General features: G+C 44.4%; 1 protein-coding gene across 1 annotated transcript in view; it reads left to right on the top strand.

Annotated features, from left to right (window-relative positions):
- The window catches only part of FNTB (farnesyltransferase, CAAX box, beta), a 126,907-nt gene extending 108,250 nt beyond the window's left edge, over positions 1–18,657 (top strand). The window contains exons 8-12 of the mRNA XM_006873060.1: positions 1,377–1,506; positions 5,526–5,658; positions 12,986–13,097; positions 15,850–15,964; positions 18,465–18,657. Coding sequence (XP_006873122.1) covers positions 1,377–1,506; positions 5,526–5,658; positions 12,986–13,097; positions 15,850–15,964; positions 18,465–18,596 — 622 coding nt within the window. The 3' untranslated portion in view covers positions 18,597–18,657. The remainder of the gene's footprint in view (positions 1–1,376; positions 1,507–5,525; positions 5,659–12,985; positions 13,098–15,849; positions 15,965–18,464) is intronic.
- Positions 18,658–21,677: the final 3,020 nt, after the last annotated feature.

The following is a 21,677-nucleotide window of genomic DNA, read 5'->3' as shown; positions in this document are numbered from 1 at the left end:
GTCAGAGAAAAAGAGGAAGACCCCCAATGAGATGGATCAGCCAGGTGGCATCATTGATGGACTCAAGTGTGGCAGCGGTAGTGAGGTTGGCCCAGGATCAAACATTGTTTCGTTCTGCTGTGCAAGGGGTCGCTATGAGTTGGTTCTGACTCGATGGCACCTGACAACAACAACAACAAGAAGGAACGTTCCTTAAATCTAAAGATCTTATTAATAAGTGTCTGTGGGTGACTCAGTGTTCCAAGTCCTGCAGACTTCGTTCAGGGTTTGGCTATGGGAAGGGCTAGCTGACTTCTTTGCTATAAACATAGCAGAATACCAATCCCACAGTTTTTCTATGTTTAATTCGGTGACATTGATTACAGTCTTCAAGTTGTGCATCCCTTCTCACCTTCCATTTCTGAGTTTTCTTTCCCTTGTTAACATAAACTCATTGCCCCTGAGGTTGCTCTGTAATCTTTCCAGTTGCTGTTATCAGTTCCATCCCATATTTTTTGCTGTTGTTAAGTGCCGTCTAGTCGATTCTGACTCCTAACAACCCTGTATAGGGTTTCTGAGGAGCTGCTGCTGAGCTTGAACTGCCAACCTTGCAGTTTCAAATGCCTTTGCAGTCTGACACATTAACCCACAGCACCACACCAGGAGTCCTCCTATAGATTGTTCTTAAGAGAGCATAATGCTCAAGGCAGACCTGTTTATCTAGGTGAGTTAAAGTTTGTCCATTTTTAAGAAGACTTGAGGAGCTATTTTTTGGTGGTGGTTTAAATGTTATCTCAGGACAGTAGTTTCAGGGGGTTATCTACCATTCATGGCTCCAGAAAGTCTAGAGTCAGGGAGAATTTGAAATTCTATTCATATTTTCCCCTTTTGATCAGAGTTCCTTTGGAATCTTTGATCAAATTGTTTGGTAATAGTAGCCATGTACCATCCAGTTCTTCTGGTCACATGGCAAAGGATGTATTGGATTTTCTTGGAAACAGAAAAATTAAAAGGGAAAATATCACAAGTAGACCTGCATGCAGAGATTACCAGAATTAATGATTATTTTTCATTGTTTATTTTTTAACTTGATGGTTATCATACAATATGTGTAGTTTTATAACTTTTTCCAAAGCGTAATAATTTGAGGAACTGTGTTTCTTACGTGGATTTTTTTGTTTTTTTGTTTTTAAGCTTCTGTTTTAGGGGAGGGAAAGACAACGCTGAACGTGAATTAATTAGCATCTTTCCTTCCATAGTTTGACCGCTGATGCGCCTATCTGAATAAACTCAGTCCTTGGTAGCCAGGATGATGCTTCACTTGTGCTCATTCATTCAGCCCAACTGCTGATTAGTGTAGACCTTCCACTCACTCTGCTTTTTTCATCCTCTTGTAGGTGCCAGAATTGGGAAGGTGGAATTGGCGGGGTGCCAGGGATGGAAGCTCATGGTGGCTATACTTTCTGTGGCCTGGCTGCACTGGTCATCCTCAAGAAGGAACGTTCCTTAAACCTAAAGAGCTTATTAGTAAGTGTCTGTTGGACCATCTTCTCTCAAGCCCCAGGTCACTGTTGGTGACTCAGTGTTCACAGTTCTGCAGGCTCCGGGGAGGGTTTGGTTATGGGAAGGGCTAGCTGACTTCTTGCCTTGCAAGTCCTGGGGATATGAAGCTTTAGATGTAGTTTCCTGGGGATGAAGCTTTAGATGTGGGTTTCAGAGCTCTCAGCAGTGTTGTGAGAAACTGGAGTTGGGTGAACCTCTGCTTTCTTTCTTCCTGCTCAGAACACTAGGTGGTATGTTAAGCTAGCTTCAGAGTCTTCTCGAAGAACTCAGACACCTATCATGAGTATTCCTCTAAGTAATCGGAGTAACACTCCAAGAAAAGTGGGATCATCAGTCTGTGCTTTAGAGCTCAAGGTTATTATGTGTCCTGGGAAGAATCACCTAGGAGAAAAGGCTAGGAGAAGAGCTTTGAAGCATTTTGAAGCCAGCTTTTATTGCCTGCCATACTATTGATTGGAGTTCTCTAAGCAGAGCCAAGTTAATTGTGTTCAGAAGGTGGCCTACACCATTTATGTCTGGACTTCAAGCTCTGACAGTGTTCAGAATCAACTCAGAAAGCAGCAGGTTCGTGGCATCACTAGAGTAGAGTTCAGTTATCTTGGTTAGAGCACAGACACAGACATCTGACAGCCATCCCTGAGAAGGTGTTTCCCTTATCTTTTCTGAGGAGCAGAAACGCCCCAACCATGACCTCAAAGCAAGCCAGCTAGACTGTGCTACAGCTGACATTGAGCAACTCCTTAAGTTGAGGTGTCAGAGCCCCATTGAGGAACCCCTTGTGAGCTTCCGGTAGTATTTCTGCCATAGTCTGTAGAGGCAAAGCCAGAGGAAGCGCCCACAGTTTGCTCATCTTCCTCGAGGGTTCATGCCCAAATGTCTAACACTATGTGTACTAGACTGAGAGTTATCAGGCCTTTTAAAACCTAATTAGCTGATAAAGAATGAAACATAAATCAAGAATATAAACGGGCTTTTGAAAGTTTCTGAAAAAGAGTTAGTGGAAATTTTCCACGAACTTTCTGAAGCTCCCTCATACTATTCCTGTATCTTTTCTTAGCTCTATGAATTTCAGAGAGGGCAGTGATGGCTCAGTTTTTTTTGTTTTTAATTTTTATTGTGAATTGAGTGAAAGTTTACAGGACAGATTGTCAGTTTTGCATTCAACAAAGCATACTTTGTTTCATTGCAGTGACTGCAATCCCCTTCATGCACCACCATCAGTCAACAGTATTTGCCTCTATATCTTCTTTTAAATTATTTTCATGTACATTGCAAAACAGAAAATACATACTCATTTAAATGTCCCGAGGGCACATTTTGCAAGCCAGCCTCTTGCCCGCAGACCCACAGCCTAGAGCCCTCAGCTGCTCTCTGTGCCATCGCCTCTGCCACTGTCTCTGCTGTTGCTGCTTTTCTGGTTAGGATCCCACACTCCATCAAACTTGATGATCCCTCTTGATGGTTCTAGGGTGCCTTTGTTTCTGAAATGGAAGATTAGCTACTCCCTCCTTTTAGTTATACTTTTTGTACATTTACAGTTGTGACAAGTACATTTAGTCCTGATAACGTGTACTCGAAATAGAATCATGAAATCCTATCATCATCCTCCCTCATTCCCTTCCACCAAACCCATGTAGAAATGAGTGAAATTATTTAGTGGGGATTCTACCGTATCCCCTCATCATGAAACTAAGCACACTCATGAAAGCTTGTGAGCCAGCCACTTTGTACCTTTATTGTTGATAAGTGCCATCGAGTCAATTCTGACCCATAGTGAACCTCTGTAGGGTTTTTGAGGAGTAGCTGGTGAGCTTGAACCGCCGACCTTGCAGTTCCGATGGATTTGCAGTCTGGTGCATTGACCCACAGTGCCCCACCAGGACTCCTTGTACTTTCATAACCCCCATTTTTGATAGTCTGTGTCTAAGTTGCCTGTCCCTATCAGCCCAGTGTGCTGAGGAGACAGACTTGATCCTTGATAAGAAGAGTTCTTCAGTGGTTGGGTTTTCACCTTCCAGGTTTGAATGCACCTCATATGCAGCCGCCACTTGTCTTTGTGGAGGCCTGTGTATTGTTATGATGCCGAAACAAGGTTTCTGCCGAGCTTCCAGACTGCGATGGACTAAGCAGGAAAGTCCAGCAATCTGTTCCTAAAAATTGGCCTGTGGATCCCAGTGGTCCAGTCCCGTTGTGCGGAGGGTCTCTGTGAGTTGCAGCTGCTTCGACAGCAGCCAACAAGAAGTTGTAGCACTGTAGGATAAGCATTGGACTGCTAACCACAAGGTTGGGTTCAAACCTACCAGGTGCTCCCTGGAAACCTTACACAGGGTCTTAGTGAGAACCAACTCAACAATACTCAGCAACAAGTTCTAATAGCAATATTCTAGAGTTGCGCTCTGCCTCTGCCTCTTCCTGCCTTTGTGACCTTGGGCAAACTGTCTAGTCTTTGAGCTTCCATTGTTTTCCTTCTATAAAGTAAGAGTAACAATGCCTTTTTCTCTGGAGATTACATGGAAGAACCTTTATAAACAGCGTGGTAGATAGCAGGTACTCAGTAAAGGTTAGTCTTCCTCTCACCCGAGCTGCTGCTCCCTTCTGTTTGCTCTGGGATGTTTTCTGAGTCTTTTTAGATTCAAATACCAAGGGGTATAGAACAAACCCTTGGGATCATGGACTGGAAAAAATAAATTAGTCTAGCTTCAAAACAGTTAAACTGTGGGGTAAGATGGGCACCCCGCAGCTTGCCTGAAGAATGGGCAGCCCTGCCCACACCCTGTAGTGCCCATTTTTTCCTTGGTTGAGTAGCACTTCACCCACTTGCATTAACTGCAGCATCCCTCATGCACTGGTCCTTTAAGACAGACGTGCCTGAATCTGCATTGCATGAACATGTCTGTCTTTTAGAATTGGGGAATGTGAGATGGGTGGGTTTTGCCTGGAGCTCTGCAAGTATTAATTTAAGGAAGAGTTGAACCTCCCTCCCATAAACATCTCCAGTGACTGCTTTAAGGAACCCAATCCAGGAAGCATCTAGGTGCAGAGGAAATGCCCCATTCTGTCCCCTTCAGTTCAGGAAGGTAGTTCTGCAAGTCAGTGGCTGGTGGCAGGACCTGTCTTGGAGGGCACGGGGGGAAGTGTAAGTGTCATTATCTGCTCAGCCAGTTGGTCCTGTCATTCCTGGAGGCGAACCCCATGACTGTCTTGATCTTAGTAGTGTAGTGTGTTTAGGAAATGTGGAGATAAGTGTGGACTGGTGCTATCATATGGAACCACTGGGTAACACCAAGAGCCACTCGGTAACTTTGCAGCCAAAGGTGTTCTCACTTCAGTCAACCAGCTTCTGCTAGAGAAGCCACACACCTAAGCGGGGCAGAGCCATCACTTGGTTGTCAGGACTGATGGCTTCTGTACCCAGGTCTGCTCAAAGCTTGCTAAGAGACCCTGATGGTCAGCTAACCACACAGGAACAGTTTGAGATCATCTGATGAGATGTAGTATAAGACGCCATTCTCCTTTTAATAAAATACCCTGAGCTTAAAAAGTAGTGGTTAGAAACTGGTGGTTTGCCTTTAATTTTCTAGTTGCTTATTAAGAGATTTTTGCAGTTCTACTTGCAAGCTAGCTAATCTGGCCTCTTTATCTCTGTCCCAGCACCAGTATGGAACCTGGGAAAAGGTAATTCATTCACTGTCCATTAGATACTGACCCTGCTCTGGGTAGGGATAAGAGTGCAGTCATTCTTCAACTGCCAGGGAGATCTAGAGATCTGGAACAGGAGGGCTGAGCCAAGACCAGTGCTAGTTAAATTTTCCATGCTATCTTTCATGGCAGCGAGAAAGGAAGGTAAGAAAGCCAGAGTACCAAACTCAAGTGCCAGTAAGCCAGGAGATGGGAAACTTCCCTTGCACCCTCAGATCTTGTCTTGTTGGCTTTATGCCTCATTCAGCCCACAGCCACCTCTCCTCTCCGTGTCTCCTCCGCAGCAATGGGTGACAAGCCGGCAGATGAGGTTTGAAGGTGGATTTCAGGGCCGCTGCAACAAGCTGGTGGATGGCTGCTACTCCTTCTGGCAAGCCGGGCTTCTGCCACTGCTCCATCGAGCGCTGCACGCCCAAGGTGAGTCCAGGGGGCTGTCATCAAGGGCCAGATTTCTTCCCTGGGCAGCTAACCAAATCTGGAAGCCAGAGTATTTATTAGAGTTTGAAACAAGGTCTAGCTGTCCTGATGTTTGAATACCTTGCTAGCTTGGAACTTCCTGCCTAGAGCCATGCATATGCAGAATAGGATTTAGTCCCCATTGATTTGGGGGCTAGGGTCTGTTGCTGCTTCACACTGGCAGCCAGAAGTTGTTTTCAGTTGCTCAGGGGGCCCCATGCACAACAGAATTAAATGCTGTGCCCAGTCCTGTGTTGTGATTGGTTATGAATGGGAACATTGTTTCAGAAGTTAATCACCAGGCCTTTCTTCCTTCTTGATCTTTGTCTACCCGTTCAGTGTCATATCACTGACAGATGGGGAGTGGACGTGCTTGAAGTGCACTGGAGGGGCATTGAACCCGGGTCACCCGTGGGAGCCACCACTCTTCCTGTGCCAGGAACGAGTTCCCCTAGAAGTGTTACTGCTTCTGTGCTGTTGGAAGGGGCCAGCCCACTCCTGTTCAGGGCCCCATGGTGCCCGCCACCGCACTGGCTGTGAGCCAACTCCCAACTTTAAAGTCACTGAACAGTGCCAAGTACAGGTTTGTTCTGTCCTCACCTCAGGAGTGGGGAACTCCACCATCTCTGCGGAGTCTTCTTGGGTGTTGCAGAACCATTTCCAATCAAATACATAGTACTCATATGTAGAAGCAAAAATTATGGGGACACTTCCTATTAGCTCTCAAAACCTCAGGCTGCCTGCTAACTCTTGGTTCATGTTTGTCATTCATTTTGTGTGAGAACACGGTGTCTCTGAGGAAGCCAGTGAGAGAGACGAATCCATGGCTGGCCAGTGGGGGAGGGGATGGGGGACGACACACGACTGACTGTTTGAGTCTAAAAGATGAGGCTCTTTTTTACTTCCCCTGCTCCCCCTTTTCTTGTTTGGCTGCTCCTAACCTATTTCTTGAGTTCCTTAATTGCCTTTGGGTTCTGGAGTTGTGGCCACTTTTGACTCTTCCTGGGTCTGCCCTGAGTGAGATTGCTCCCACCCAGTCAGTCTGAGTGCAGGCTCTGGGCCACTGGGCTTAATCTCAGAATTGTCCCAACTTGGGAGCCTGCCTAGTATCCACTTTGACCACTTAACAGTTCCCTGAAAATAACTTGGAGTTTGGGTCATCTCTTTATTTGGAACTGGTGAGGTTGAGCACCTGGTAGAACTGACAACCTTTTATTTTACTTACCTGTCCCCTGGGAAGGCTAAGAGTGGTACTTCTGCCCCTGGCAGGAAAATCTGGAGAGCACGCTAACAGCAGAGCCACCTGTCCTCATCTGCAAGGAGGCTGCTGGTTGGCATTGTAGCAGCAGCTCTAGAAAACTAGTCTCTCTCAGAGCACCCTATGGACTCTCGGGCTTCTAGAGTTTTCCATTGTCTGGGAGAGCACCCTTTTGTGAAGCCTGCAGGGGAGCTTACCCCCTTCTTAAAATTGCTGAACTTGGGACAGACAGGTCTGGATCAAAGGGAAGTGCTTTGAGCAGTGGACAAAATACTGACTTTGGGAGTCCAAGGACGTGGCATTATAGAAAGGCATTCACAGTTCATGAATAATCAAGGTTCGATTTCAAAGCAGTGTGTGCACAGTCAATCCCATATTTAGGGAACAGTCGACACCAAACATTAACAGAAAGTGTCTGGGCGTGGAATTGCAGGTGATGTTGCTTTCCCTTATTTTTTTTGTTTTCTGTCTTTAATTTTTATACCGATAACATCTATTTCTTGGGTAAAGAAAAACAAGAGAAGTATTTTTTAAAAGAAGGGGGAAGTCTTATAAATAAAGAGTATTTGTATCCTATGATGAAAGACTAATTTCTTTGATTAAAGAAGAAAATTAATTCAAACCTCTATGAAAAGGATGAATAGCCAATGGAAATACAGGCCAAGAATCTGGACAGGTCTCATGAAAGCTAGCGTTACAGTTATTCCTAGTAATGTTTGGTTAGTACTGTGTCTGCTATGACTGCTGCCACGCCTGACCACCGAGACTTAGGGCTCATCGTGTCCCAGAGACTGTACTAAGCATGTGACATTTGTTCTCCTCATCTGATGTTCAGAACAATCCCATGAAGTGCGTATGATTGATTGCCCCACAGAGTACAGGAAGGTGAAGTGACACCTCACGTACCACACCTGGTTGCCACCTACACCAGTTAGTGGGTGGTTGGCATCAGAACCACTGCAGATGGCCACTAATCGAACCCAAAGATGTTCAGCTCACTTGAAGTTAGAGACATGCAAGTCCGAACAGTGGGGCACTATTCATGTTTCTTTCTCGTACCAGAATGGCAGAGATTTAAAAACTTACTAATAGCAGGCTGTCTTGGGGAGACTGTGGGAAAGCAGGCCCTTCTGCGTTGTTACTGGGGGTGTAAATTGGAGTGTCCTTTCTTTGGAGGGCAATGTGGAGACATCAGTTTAGATTATAATGGAACTTAGCCTTTAAACCTAGCGAAGGTGCAGTTTGGGATTACCTGCAGATCTGTTAACAAAGATGCACCTTGAAGTGATGTTACAATAGCAGACAACCTAAGTGCTTGTCAAAAGGTTAAAAGTTCAGTAAGTTATGATCCATCCATACAATTGCAGATCTTTATGGGTTGACATGGAAAACTATCCAGATTACAAGTGTTTACTTATGATAGGCCAGGCCAGAAGCTTGCATGTATGTGATCTAAATCAGTCCCCTCAAGGGCATGTGAAAGCTGGATAGTGAATAAGGAAGTCCAAAGGAGAATTGATGCCTTTGAGTTGTGTTTTGGAGAATAATATGGAATATACTGTGGACAGAAGAAGAAACAAGTCTGTTTGGAAGAAGTCCAGCCAGACTTCTTAGAAGTGAGGATGGCTAGATGTCATGTTACATTTTTGGACATTGATCAGGAAAGACCAGTCCCTGGAAAAGGACCTCATGCTTGGTTGAGGGTCATCAAAAAAGAGGAAGATCCTCAACAAGGTGCAAGGTGGACAGTCACACTGGCTACCACAGTGGACTCAGAAATCACCATTGTGAAGATGCTGCAGGACCTGGGAACGTTTTGTTCTGTTATACATGAGTCTTTATGAGCTGAACCGACTTGGCAGCACTTAACAACCACCAAAGCAGTGTGGAGAACAAGCGCATGCATCGCTGTGTGCACACACTGCAGGACTGCAGGCATAAAACTTTCCTTGGAAACGTACACAAGGAGGCCTTTGGGAGAGGAAGAGCGCTTACCTTCGACTTTATAGCCTTCTGTACTTTGGTATGTTTTTTTAAACCATGTTAATTTTATTTTTAGTGAATTAACAAATACGTATTTTTTAAAGGCTATGCTCATATTGCTAACTGAAATAAAGATGGACACAGTGTAGAACTTGATTCCAGGTCATCCTCTGCAAACTGAAAAAAAAGAACTACCAAGAGTTCCTTATTGATGATTGTCTTGCACACGTAGAGGGAAGACAGTAGTTGCCAGGAAGAATGAATTATTACTAATATCTCAGAAACGTCAAAGGCTGTTTAATCAGTGGGTTATTTCCTTTTTGCGGAGGAATGAGGAGGCAGTGAGCCTGTGGGATTCCGTTTCCGTTGACAGTAATCAGCTTCTTGTGCGTTTATGACGCATATCCTTAGCCTGTGTGTCTTCGCCTGTGCAGTTGATCTACACCTGTCAGTTACTGTTTGGAAAGACTTTTAATAATTGATATTAGCTAAGATATTTCTTAGTTAATCGGTACCCTTGACATGCAATGTAACATTACTATGGGGATCTCTGATTTAAGGGAGTGCGGGATTCTAGTATAGTTGTCCCGTCATCTTATCTTCATTCATTTTACTCTGATGATGAGTTCTGATGTGCAGATTCGGGATCTCTGCAAGATCCTTGTGTAGTTTTTGAATTTTTAAGTCCCATTAATGTGGGAGGTAACTGGAATACTGTAATCTTTGTCATAGTAAAAAATATCATTTTCTTTCCAGATTCTAATTTTAGCCACAGGTTATTATTTCTGTTATAACGGTAGTCTTTTGTTTGTTACAGAATAGAAAAAAAATATGTATGTGATAACAGTTTTTTAATGCAGTTATCCTCAAGTTTAACGAATATCCTTTTTATTAAAATAACACTTTTCTTAAGAGATAGTTGGCATACCATACAATGCACCCATTTAAAGTGTACAGTTTTTTTGGGGGGGGCGGGGGAGTTGGTTGGTATATTCACAGAACTGTGCAACTATTGTCAAAATCAATTTTAGAACATTTTTCTCACCACCACCACCGCCCCCCACAGGAAAGCCCAGGTCCATTAAATAAATACACTTTTTGTAAGAGAAGTCACAAGAAAAAATCAGTAGTTTGATTGCAGCATCAGTTTAAAATTTCATGCCATTAAAACAGTCAAACAAAAATTTAACCAAGGCAAAAGGTGAAAAAACCCAAACAAAGTAAACACAGAAAAATATGTGCACCATAGTTTGCAGATAAAGGGCAAATATAAAAAGCCTGATTAATGACATTGACTAATGGATCTCAGAAGACAGTGAGCGAATAGATTCATCTCAAAAGGAAATGAACTTGGTAAAACCTTTTGGGAAAATAGCACCTCATTGGTAACCACAGATTTGCATTTCAGTCACTGATAACTGTATTTTTCAGTGACACAAGCTGGCAGTGTGGCACTGTGGGATAAAGTGCTGGACCACAAGGTCAGTTTGAACCACAAAGTCGGCAGTTCAAACTCACCAGCCATACCTTGGAAATCCTATACAGTGTTGGTATGAGTTGGAACTGACTCAATGCCACTTAACAACAACATATAAGTTTTTAAAAGCTATTTTGCAAAACAGTTTGTCAGCATCTCCTAAAAGGTTTAAAAATAATTTATTACCGTTAACTGAATAATTCCACTCCTGTAAATCTATTTGAAGAAAATAATCCTAAGCATAGAGAATATTCACAAAGATGTTCATTTCATTATTTCTTATCATTGCAAAGAACTGGAAACAACCTTGGTAATAAGTAAGAAAAGATAGAATGAAACCTGATCATATCTATCGATGTATGTATCTTCTACAAAGTCACTTGTGCTTACAAGTAGAAGATAAAAAGATAAAAGAGAATAAAGTAATGAAAATAGTGTGATGAAGGTGTGCCGTCTAATCAATTCTGACTCATTGCGACTGTGTATAGGGTTTCTGAGGCTGTAAGTCTTTACAGATGCAGAAAGCATCATCTGTCTTGTGCGTGTTGCAGTGCAAACTGCTGACCTCTGAAGAGCAGCCTAATGTGTAACCCACTACCCTAATGGAAACAGTACAAGTGCGTTAATGAGCATGCACCCTAGAGTGAACATGAGATGGGAGACTTGATGTGCTCTTCCTTCATTTGGTCTCAGTTCTTGTGTGAACATTTCACTGGGTCATGGGATTCAGATATTAAAGATGAATGAGTATGCAGGTGGTGGCCCCAAATGCCAGCCAACTGCTGTGCCTCATGTAGTACTAATCCAGCAAATAACCTTCACTTCCTTCCAGGCCTTGGACTGGTTTGACCAGGGTTGGTCATGGCAGATACAGCACATTCAGAATAGACCTGCGTTTATGTGACGTATGTATGTCATAACAGTAACCAGAACGGTAGAAATTACGGGTTGAATCACTGGAACGGGAGACTTGGTAGAAGGTGTAAAGAGCCCTTTCAAAGTAGCATGGTCAGTGTCATCCTTGAGCTGAGCATCATTATTTCTGACTCTGTTGTTCAAGAAATATGGTTGCTGTGCACACTGCCCTTGTTTTCTAAGAGGGAGATTTACTTTCTAGCAGGGCATCGACCAGTTATTATTTCGGTACACTATCATTTCACAATTTGAGGTCAGCTCCAGTTTCACTTCATTGGCCATGACTGAGCCAGAAAGAACTAGTTCAAAGCCCTGCTGTCTTCTCTTTCTTTAGGAAATTTCTGTAGTTTTCCATGTTTGAAATATTCTATAATGAAATATGTCTTTAAATACTGTACTTACTCTAACTGTTTATAAATATAGTACCTCGGTAATATTATGAGTAGGAATCCACTCAACAGCACTTAACAACATATATGATTAGATACTCATGTCTAATATTTTTGCTTGATGCCTATTATGATTCTGTTCCCTTGTATGTTCACCTAATGAAATACACGCATTGCTGTCGAGTTAATTCTGAATCATAGTGACCCTTTAGGACAGAGTAGAACTGCCCCATAGGGTTTCCATAGCCATAATCTTTAGGAATCCTGGTGTGGCGCTGTGGGTTAATGTGCTGGACTGCAAGGTTGGTTTGAACCACAAGGTTGGCAGTTCAACTTCACCAGCCACTCCTCGGAAACCCTATACAGGGTTGCTATGGGTCAGAACTGACTCGATGACACTTAACAATATAAACAGACATAGTTTGAACATCCAACCTTGTGGTTAGCAGTCTAGTGCTTATCCTGTAGTGCCATACCACGACTCTCTATGTATACAGCAGCACGTAAACCACAAGCATGTGAGAGAGGACAGGCAGGTGGGTAGTTTTACCTATGGTCATGAAGACAGCACCGGCCCAGGCAGTATTTCATCCTGTTAGAGTTCACGTCATAGGGTTCAGAGGCGGCGCTGTAGCAACTAACAACAGCAATGCTGTGTCATACACAGGGACTTCAAAAAGTTCGTGGAAAAATTCCATTTTCTTTTATTATCATTCTTCCTCAAACTTTCTGAAGTTCCTTCATATGATGCAAGAGGGCAGTTACTAGTAATGCTTCTTAGAAAAACTTCTTAATCCTAAAGAAAAGTTGGAGAATTCTGTTTCAAGAGAGACTAAGTTGAGGCTTAGACAATTAGAAGAAATGCCTTTATTATCCCTGTTACGTGTCCTCATGGTGTGGCTAGCAAGTTGCCAAGCTTGTCTAGAGGAAATGTCTTAAGCCCAAAGTGAAGCATCCTAGACCAAGTTCAGGAACAGAGACACAGGCCCTACTGGAGAGCTAAGCTAAGCGGCTAGTTCACTGCCTGCTGGAGATGGGGTGCTCATCAAGGAAAGTGAAAGCACCACTTTGAACTGCTGCCCTTGGATTCTTGCCACAGTTCAGGAGAAGGGCCGTGTGGTGTTACCGTCATGTCTTGACTGTGATTTTCAAGAACAGTAGGAGACAGGTTCCATCAGGTAATTAGAGATGCACAAGGTGTTGGTACTTTGCTGGACTTCCATCTGCTTCCTTCCTCCAGACCCTGACTATCTTTGCTTCCCACAGGCGACCCTGCCCTCAGTATGAGCCACTGGATGTTTCATCAGCAGGCCCTGCAGGAGTACATCCTTATGTGCTGCCAGTGCCCCACTGGGGGGCTTCTGGATAAACCCGGCAAGTGAGTGCCTTCTCTGCGGGAGGGTTGGGAAGGTGGAAGCCATTGAATGGCGGCCGTAATCATGACAGTCGTTACAGACTCAATTAAATGACTACCGTAAAATAGCAGATGTCTTTGTGTGCCATGATTTAAAAAGCAAGGGAAAAATCAAAGCACCACTACATCCTTCCTGCTCTGGGCATCCAGGGAAAGACACCGCTGAATGTTCTTGTTGTTAGGTGCCATCGAGTCAGTTCTGACTCGTAACCGCCCTATGCACAACAGAATGAAACACTGCGCCTTCCTTCTAGTTGTTGGTATCTTTGAGTCTATTGCTGCATCCACTGTACCAGTCCATCTCCTTGGAGCTCTTCTTTTTCACTGACCCTCCAATTTACCAAGCATGATGTCTTCTTCAGGGACTGGTTCCTCCTCTTATACATGTCCAAAGTGTAAGAGACAAAGTCTCACCATCCTGGCTTGTACAGAACATTTTGATTGTACTTCTCCCAACACAGATTTGTTCGTTCTTCTGGTAGTCCATGGTACTTTCTTCTCCAGCACCATAGTTCAGATGCATAAATGCTTTGTTGTCCAACTTTCTCATGGCATATGAGAAGATTGAAAATACTATGGCATGAGTCAGGCACACCTCAGCCCTCAGACTGATATCTGTATTCTTCAACGCTTTAAGAAGGTCTCATGCAACAGATTTGCCTAATACAGTACGTCATTTGATTTCTTGACTACAACTTCAATGAGTGTTGATGGTGGACCCAAGCAAATTAGTCTTTGAAAGCTTCAGTATTTTCTCTATTTATCATGATGTTATTTATTGGTCCAATTGTGAGGATCTTTGTTTTCTCTACATTGAGGTGCAGCGTAGAGAAAACAAAAGACTACGTTGCGGTCTTTGATCTTCATTAGTAAGTATTTTAAGTCTTCTTCGCTTCCAGCAAGCAAGGTTGTATCATCTATATATCACAGATTGCTAATGAGTCTTCCTCCAATCTTGATGCCACATTCTTCATATAATCCAGCTTCTCAGATTATTTACTCAGTGTTCAGATTGAATAAATATGGTGAAAGAACACAATCCTGGGACACACTTCCTAATTTTAAACCAGTCAGTATCCCCTGGTTCTGTTCAAATGACTGCCTTTTGATCTATGTACAGGTTCTTCATACATAAGCACAATCAAGTGTTCTGGAATACTCCATTTTTCGCAATGTTGTCCATAGTTTATCATGGTCTGGTTGCATAGTGGTTACAAGTTGGGCTGCTGACCTCAAGGTCAGCAGCTCGAAACTATGAAACTATAAGCCATTTTGCTGGAGAAAGATGAGACTTTCTGCTTCTGTAAAGATTTACAGCCTCAGAAACTCTACGCAAGGTCGCTGAGAAACTGAACCAATTCCACAGCACACCACCACCTCCACCAAATACCTTTCTGGTGTTTCTGTGTTGATGTACTATTGTAGCCATTTTTTGTTTTATTACCTACAGCAAATATTTACTTGCATGTGATATAATACTGTTCAGTGATTTCCACCTTCCACTGGGTCACCTTTTTTGGAATGGACACAAATATAGATCTCTTCCAATTAGTTGTCCAGGTAGCTGTCTTCCAAATTTCTTGGCCTAGGTGTGGGAGTGCTTCCATCAGTTTGTTGAGAGATTTCATTTGTGTTCTGTCAGTTCCTGGAACCTTGTTTTACACCAGTGGCTTCAGTGCTGCTTAGGCTTCTTCCTTCAGTATCACCGGTTCTTAATCATTCAGTACCTCCTGGAATGCTACAGTGACTGTGTATTCCTTGTATCTTCTTTTGAGGTTTCCTACATCATTCAGTATTTTGCTCATAGAATACTTATTTCAAGTCAAGGCTTGAGTTTTTTTCCTTCAATTCTTTCAGCTTGAGAAATGCTGAGTATGTTCTTCCCCTTTGCTCTTCTAACTTCAGGTCTTTGCACATTTCACTTTGTCTTCTCCAGCTGCCCTTTGAAATTTTCTATTCAGTTCTTGTACCTCCTCATTTCTTCCATTCACTTTAGCTTCTCTATTGCTGGAGAGCAAATTTCAGGGTCTCTTCTGGCATCTGTTTTGGTCTTTTCCTTCTTTCTTGTCTAAATGACCTTTTGCTTTCTTCCTCTATGATATTCTTGATGCCAGCCACAACTCTTCTGGACTTCAGTCACTAGTGTCTAATGCATCAAATCTGTTGTTGAGATGATCTTTAAATTCAGGTAGGTTATGTTCAAGGTCATCATTTGGCTCTAGTGGACTTGTTTTAATTTTTCAGCTTCAGCCTGAATTTGCAGATGAGCAATTGATGGTCTGTTCCCCGTTGGCTCTGGCCTTGTTTTGGCTGATGATACTGAACTTTTCCATGGTCTCTTCCCACAGATGTAGTCAGTTTGATTCTTGTGTATTTCATCTGGTAAGGTCCATGTGTATAGTCACCTTTTATGTTGTTAGAAAAAAGGTATTTGCAGTGAATATATCATTGGTCTTGTAAAATTCTGTCATACGATGTTCAGCATCTTTTCTGTCTCCAAGGTCATATTTTCCAACTACTGATCCTGCTTCTTTGTTTCCAACCTGTTTTGGGGCAGGGCTAAAGGATGGGTTGGAAAAACAACTGCTTGAGGGTGAGGGGGTGGTCTGTTCCCTCCAGCCAGGCAGGGCATCGGGGCCTCTATAGTGTCTGAGGCTGCACTTTGCTCCGCTCAGCGGCAGAGGGACTCCTGTTCAGAACCGTCTTGTCTTTGCAGGTCACGTGACTTCTACCACACCTGCTACTGCTTGAGCGGCTTGTCCATAGCCCAGCACTTTGGCAGTGGAGCCATGCTGCATGATGTGGTCATGGGTGTGCCTGAGAATGCTCTGGTAAGATGGGGTGGGGGGCTCAGCACCCCTCCTGCACAGGGCCCGACCTAGGCGGCAGCACAGCCATTGTTAGTCTGTGGGACCCAGTGGACAGGCTGGTCAGCTTGCACATATCCCTGCCCGTTTCTCATTTGCAGCCCACTCCCTATATTGTGACTGTGGAGGAGTTCCAAGCTAGTGCCAATTGGTGAAAGAGATTTTGTGCCTTCATTTTGGAGTCTAGGATCTACCCTTATAAAGGTCCCGTGAGGAGGCCACAGGCACTTGGTTCTCAGAGGCAGTGAGTCCCCGTAGGCCCATCAGAGCATCAGCAGCCACACAACATGGGGTGCTGGCCTTCCTCCTTGAGTCTTGAGCTTAGTGCTGTCTCCTCAAGAGAAGCCACACCAGGCACCTTCAATGGCTGTCACTGGCCCGGGGTTCTGTCCCAGGGCCTCATTTGTCCCCTTTTGATGGGTGCATCTGATGAGCCTGAGACAAGCAGCTGCAGTGATCAGATGGTCATGAACAGTTGTGTTAGTTCTAAGGTGATGCAGCCTAATACAGTGAGAGGGGTAGCTGCCCCACCCTCATTTTTAACTTTTTTTTCAGTTTGGATAGGTTAGAGATGATCTTGGTAACACTTAACCTGAAAAACCATCAAGGTCTGATATCTTTTTGTGGGGGTGGGAAATGGGGTAAAATGGTCATGGACAGAATAATTATTGATTTAACTTACACCTATAGGTTTTAAAGGGGCTCTGGTAGCGAAGTGGTTACGAATCAGGCTGCGAACCTCAGGGTCAGTAGTTTGAAACTACCAGCTATTCCATGGGAGAAAAACGAGGCTTTCTGCTCCCGTAAAGATTTACAGCTTTGGAAACCCTGTACCAGGGTCGCCATGAGTCAGAACCGACTCCACGGCACATTACAACAGCAACAACATAGGTTTTAAAAATCTCCGTCTTGAGCCAATTTTGACAACTTACATTGTTCAATAATAGTTTACTGAATTTTTGTTAAGTTTGTCATGAAATTGCTTTTAGTATTTATTATTCTCTTATGATTTTAGAATTCTATCTTATAATGATGCCCTCTGTTCTCTGTCAGATGGGCTGAGGAGTATACTTTGCCTTAGACCTAAAGTTTCCTTTGGGTTTCTGTAATGAAGTGGCTAACACCCTTTTTGCATAGTAGGGTTTTGGCCCTTTTTCTGGATTATAAATGTTAATAGATCTTAATTGTTTTAATCATTGGAACACATACACACATGTATAAATAAGAAAATTAAAAATAGTCCCACATCACTACCACTATTTTAATGTATTTACATGGAGTCCTGGTGTGGTGTTGTAGGATAAGTACTAGATCACAAGGTCAGCAGTTCAAACTCACCAGCAGCTCCTTGGAAACGCTATACAGGCCTGTTAATAAGTCGGAACCAACTCAAGGACACTTAGCAACAATACATTACATAGATCGTATGCGTAATAGCCAACATGAGGCTAATTTCCACAATGTGACGATTAGCCCCTCTCCACTTCATCATCCTGACACCAGCCACCACGTTCCACTTTCTCTGACCTCACCACCCAGAGTTGAGTCTCCACAAGTTAGGACTTCCCTCCTAGCTTCTGCCAAATAGGACAGCGCCAGCCTTGCTGCTGGTAATCTCGGTGTTCATTGGCTAGAATGACAGAGCTCACAGAGACACAGTTAGCCATTTATTGGTGGTGGTTGTGTGCCATTAAAGTCAGCTCGGACTCACAGTAACCTTGTATAGGGTTTCCGAGGCTGTAAATCTTTATGGGATCAGAAAGTCTCAATGACAGCTACAGAAAAGACAAAACTATAGAGCTGCATCAGGCAAGGTCTGGGAGAGGTCCTGACACCACTAGGATTCCATTGTTTTAGGGACCTGCCACACCCTCTCCTGTACACACTTGTTCTCACCAACCACAGGGCCTCAAAAGAGAGCACTCCAAGGTTTCCTAGTCATTGGAACCTCAGTGAATATGCATGCCGTGGGCCTTTGTGCATAGTTATTATCAGTCCAATCAGTGAATATGCATGCCTCCATTAGACACCCCCCCCCCTTCCTGAAGTTTGCAAGGTGTAGGGCTGTAAACAGATGCCTATCTTGATTGCTGAGGTTATTTTTAGAAACTAGAGTCAATAAGTTCTTTGCCATATAGATATAAGCACATTTTTAAAAGCAAGTTTGGCATGATATTGTTGTCAGTATGTAATAACCAGCTGCCCATATCATAAAGTATTTGAAAGTATGCTTTTTGATGGTTTGTATAATATTACATGGTATTTTGTGTAATAAAATACATATTTTTTGCAAATACCCTGTTGAAGCAGGCTGTTGAACATTTGAGCCAGGTGTGAGAGATCTCTGTAGATCCTGATGCTTCCACAGAGTCAGTTCCTAGAAGTAATGTTTATGGGTTCAAGGACAGGAGCATTTCCCAGGACCACCGGGATAATTAACTGGCATTTGTCCTTCGTCTTGCAGCAGCCCACTCACCCTGTGTATAACATTGGACCCGACAAGGTGTTTCAGGCCACCATGCATTTTCTACAAAAGCCAGTCCCCATCTTCAAGGACCATGAGGAGGAGGCAGCAGCAAAGCCTGCCACGGATTAGAGGACACAGGATCCCCAGCTCTGTGTCTGCCCACTGTCCCAGTCAGACCAAGGTTGATCCGATCCGATGTGTGTTCTGTGCTACCCAAGCCAGAACCACTCTGGTCAAACCAAACCAAGCCATTGGTTCTGGGTTTGGAGAATGTGGTGGCATGGGTTCTTGATTCTTTCCACACCTGTCAAACCAAAAATCTATCAGCTCGTGTGACATCTAAGCCCAGCTCTGGTCTTCCCAGGGTCTGGTTGGGGACCAGTGCATGCTGAGAGGAAGTACCCCTCCCGCCAGCTCTCTAACCTGGACAGTTGTGTTGAAATGAGTGATGTCTCTGAAGAGGATTCAGCAGCCAGAGCCACCTGCCCACCGCCATGAATTCACCTGCCAGGTTCTCTCTCAGGAGCTGGAAATATGAGTTCTCCAGAAAACAACAACCCTGGTGGGATTCCACGAGGAGCTACCTGGACTCCCTGCAACTCTTCCTCCTCTGATCTGATTTGCAGGGGAAGGGAACTAGGGGAGCGCGATGTGAGCTTGGAGACCTTCCTCCTTAGCCCCGAGAACAGCCCTGCATCTCTCCGAGACCACATGGCACACGGGTCAGATTCGCTTCAACCCCAGCGTGGTGACTCAGACACAGGAAAGCAATTATGAGTGGAAAAGGACCTTCTATTTCAGCTCTGTGCCCACCGCCCTCTTCCACCCTATCATGGGCCATGAAAACCCCTCTGATGGCCTCAAGGCAGTGCCTGCAGCCTGTGACCAGGCCAGGCTCTTCAAAGACAGTATTATCTTTTCTCACTCAAACTACTAACACTACTAAGTCTTTCACCTTAATTTCTGATTTAGGATTTAGTCACAGTCTGCCCACTACTGGCTCACAGAAATAAAAGCCAGCACTCAACAAGCCGGCTGCTGCTGCTGCGGCCTCCTACAACCACTGAGGGGAGCCAGTGCCACTGTTGCCCTCACACTGAGACCCTTCTTGGCTGTTAAGTTGGGACGTCTGGTCACTGCTTCGGTCACAGCAAGCACCCCACCACTGGCCTCCCTGTGAGCCACTGAGGGCTGCAGGCGCCCTGGGGTACAGAGATGCAGCTGAGGCACTTCTCAAAGACTGGCCTTTCGCCACCTCTAATTCCCTAGTGCTTTGGCATATTGGGCTCTGTATTACCTCCTGGAAATAATAAAAGATTAACATTTTCTGTGATGCCTCTGGTTTGTAATCTGCAGCAAGAAAATTCCTCCAAGTGCCTGATGCTCGAAGGTCTTTGCCAGACTGCTGCACACATAGTGCCAGACAGGCCTCTGGTGGTTACAGTGAGGCCTGGCTTCGTCTCCTCACTGCAGCTGAGAACGCAGTGGGCCTGAAAGGCACTGGAGATGCTGTTTTCCCATGCCTCCTGTAGCTCCGTTGGCTTAATTCCTAGCATACCACATCTGTGGATTGTTGATTGTCTGTGTGTCTGTCTCCCCATGTGCTCTCTAGTCCCAAAGCAGGCAGTCAGCACCTGGTGGGTAGATGGATGGATGATGGAGGTCTGGACAGAGCTAGGGGGCAGCCACAGGGACAGGTTGGAATCCCAGGGTCATCCGGTTTTCCTCATCTGGCCAGACTCTCTCGCATGGGCAACCAAAAAGGTGAGTATTCATTTTGTGGTCTGACCCTCTGGGAGGGGAGAAAAGGCACTTACTTCTGCCTCCTATGCTGTGTTCACTTGGCAAAGCTACCAGGTTACCCAGTGAAATGCATTCTCTCCTGTCACAAAAAGGCGCTCTGGTAGCGTAGTGGTTACGAATTGGGTTGTAAACCTTAAGGTTAGCTGTTCGAAACTACCAGCTGTTCCTCAGGAGGAAGATGAGGCTTTCAGATTTACAGCCTCGGAAACCCTGTACAGGGCCGCTATGAGTCGGTTCAGACTTCACAGCACATAACCACCACCACCACCACAACTGTCACAAAAGGCAGAGAGCCCTTCCGATAACACCAGAAGCCTGTAGGACTGTGAGCTCCATTGTAGGAGTAATTGCTGTGATTAAGAGAGAGAAGAGATTCTTCTGTCTGAGCTGGCTTTGGAGTAAGGAGGGGGGATTTGAGGCGGGACTTGAAGGGTAGGTACAATTTGGCTAGGTTGAGAAGAGAGGGTTGCACGCTATATCTGAGTGGAGTTGACTCTGGCATGTGCACGCCATTTCCTTTCCACTGCCAATCAGGTCTGGAGCGTTTCCCAAGAAATGCTCTGAGAAGAGTTTGTCACATGACTCCTTAAATAGGAGCCACTTACATAGCGTTCAAGATGGTTACACAAAACGAGTATTTTCCCACATCAATACAGAAATATGAAATGATATCCAGATGGGCCCCACTTCTTAGAGCCCTCCTCAGACCCCTCTTGAGTGCTGTGTAAGGTGGGAAGCCTGCCATCTCCCAATGGGAGCAGAAAGCAGCAAAGGAGTGTCATGGATCAGCTGGTATCAACTCTGAGATAACCACACCTTTCAGTAAGATTCCTAAACTGATGGCAACATTTCTGAGTCAGAAGCCGTGCATTAGATTGTGGCCAGTAGCTCTGTGATAGGGCATACCATGAAAGGAGAGAAGAGCAGCCTACCTTTGTTGTTCTGGCCTGCACTTGCTGTTCCCTGTCCTTACACGTTGTTGGTAGTAGATGTCGTTGAGTCAGTACCAACTCATAACAACCTATGTGCAACAGAATGAAACACTTCAGAGTCCTACGCCAGCCTCACTATCGTTTCTACTCTTGAGCCTATTCCTGCTGCCACTGTGCCAATCCATCTCATTGGGAGGCTTCCTCTTTTTTGTTGGCCCTCTACTTTACGAAGTATGCCCCTCTCTATGGACTGATAACTCTTGATAATGTGTCTGAAGTATGAAAGACAAATCTGGCCATCCTGATTTCTAAGGAGCATTCTGGCTGCACTTCCAACACAGATTTGTTTGTTCTTTTGGTGGTCCGTGATACTTTCAATATTCTCAAACACTGTAACTCAAGTGCATCAGTTCTATGATCTGCCTTGTTCGTTGTCCAACTTTCACATGCATGTTGTTGTTGTTGTTGTTGTTGT

The sequence above is a fragment of the Chrysochloris asiatica genome, unplaced genomic scaffold (genome assembly GCF_000296735.1).
Source record: "Chrysochloris asiatica unplaced genomic scaffold, ChrAsi1.0 scaffold00221, whole genome shotgun sequence".
Taxonomy (NCBI): Eukaryota; Metazoa; Chordata; class Mammalia; order Afrosoricida; family Chrysochloridae; genus Chrysochloris; species Chrysochloris asiatica.
Note: the sequence above shows the minus strand (reverse complement) of the source record. Positions and strands in the feature narration are given on the sequence as shown.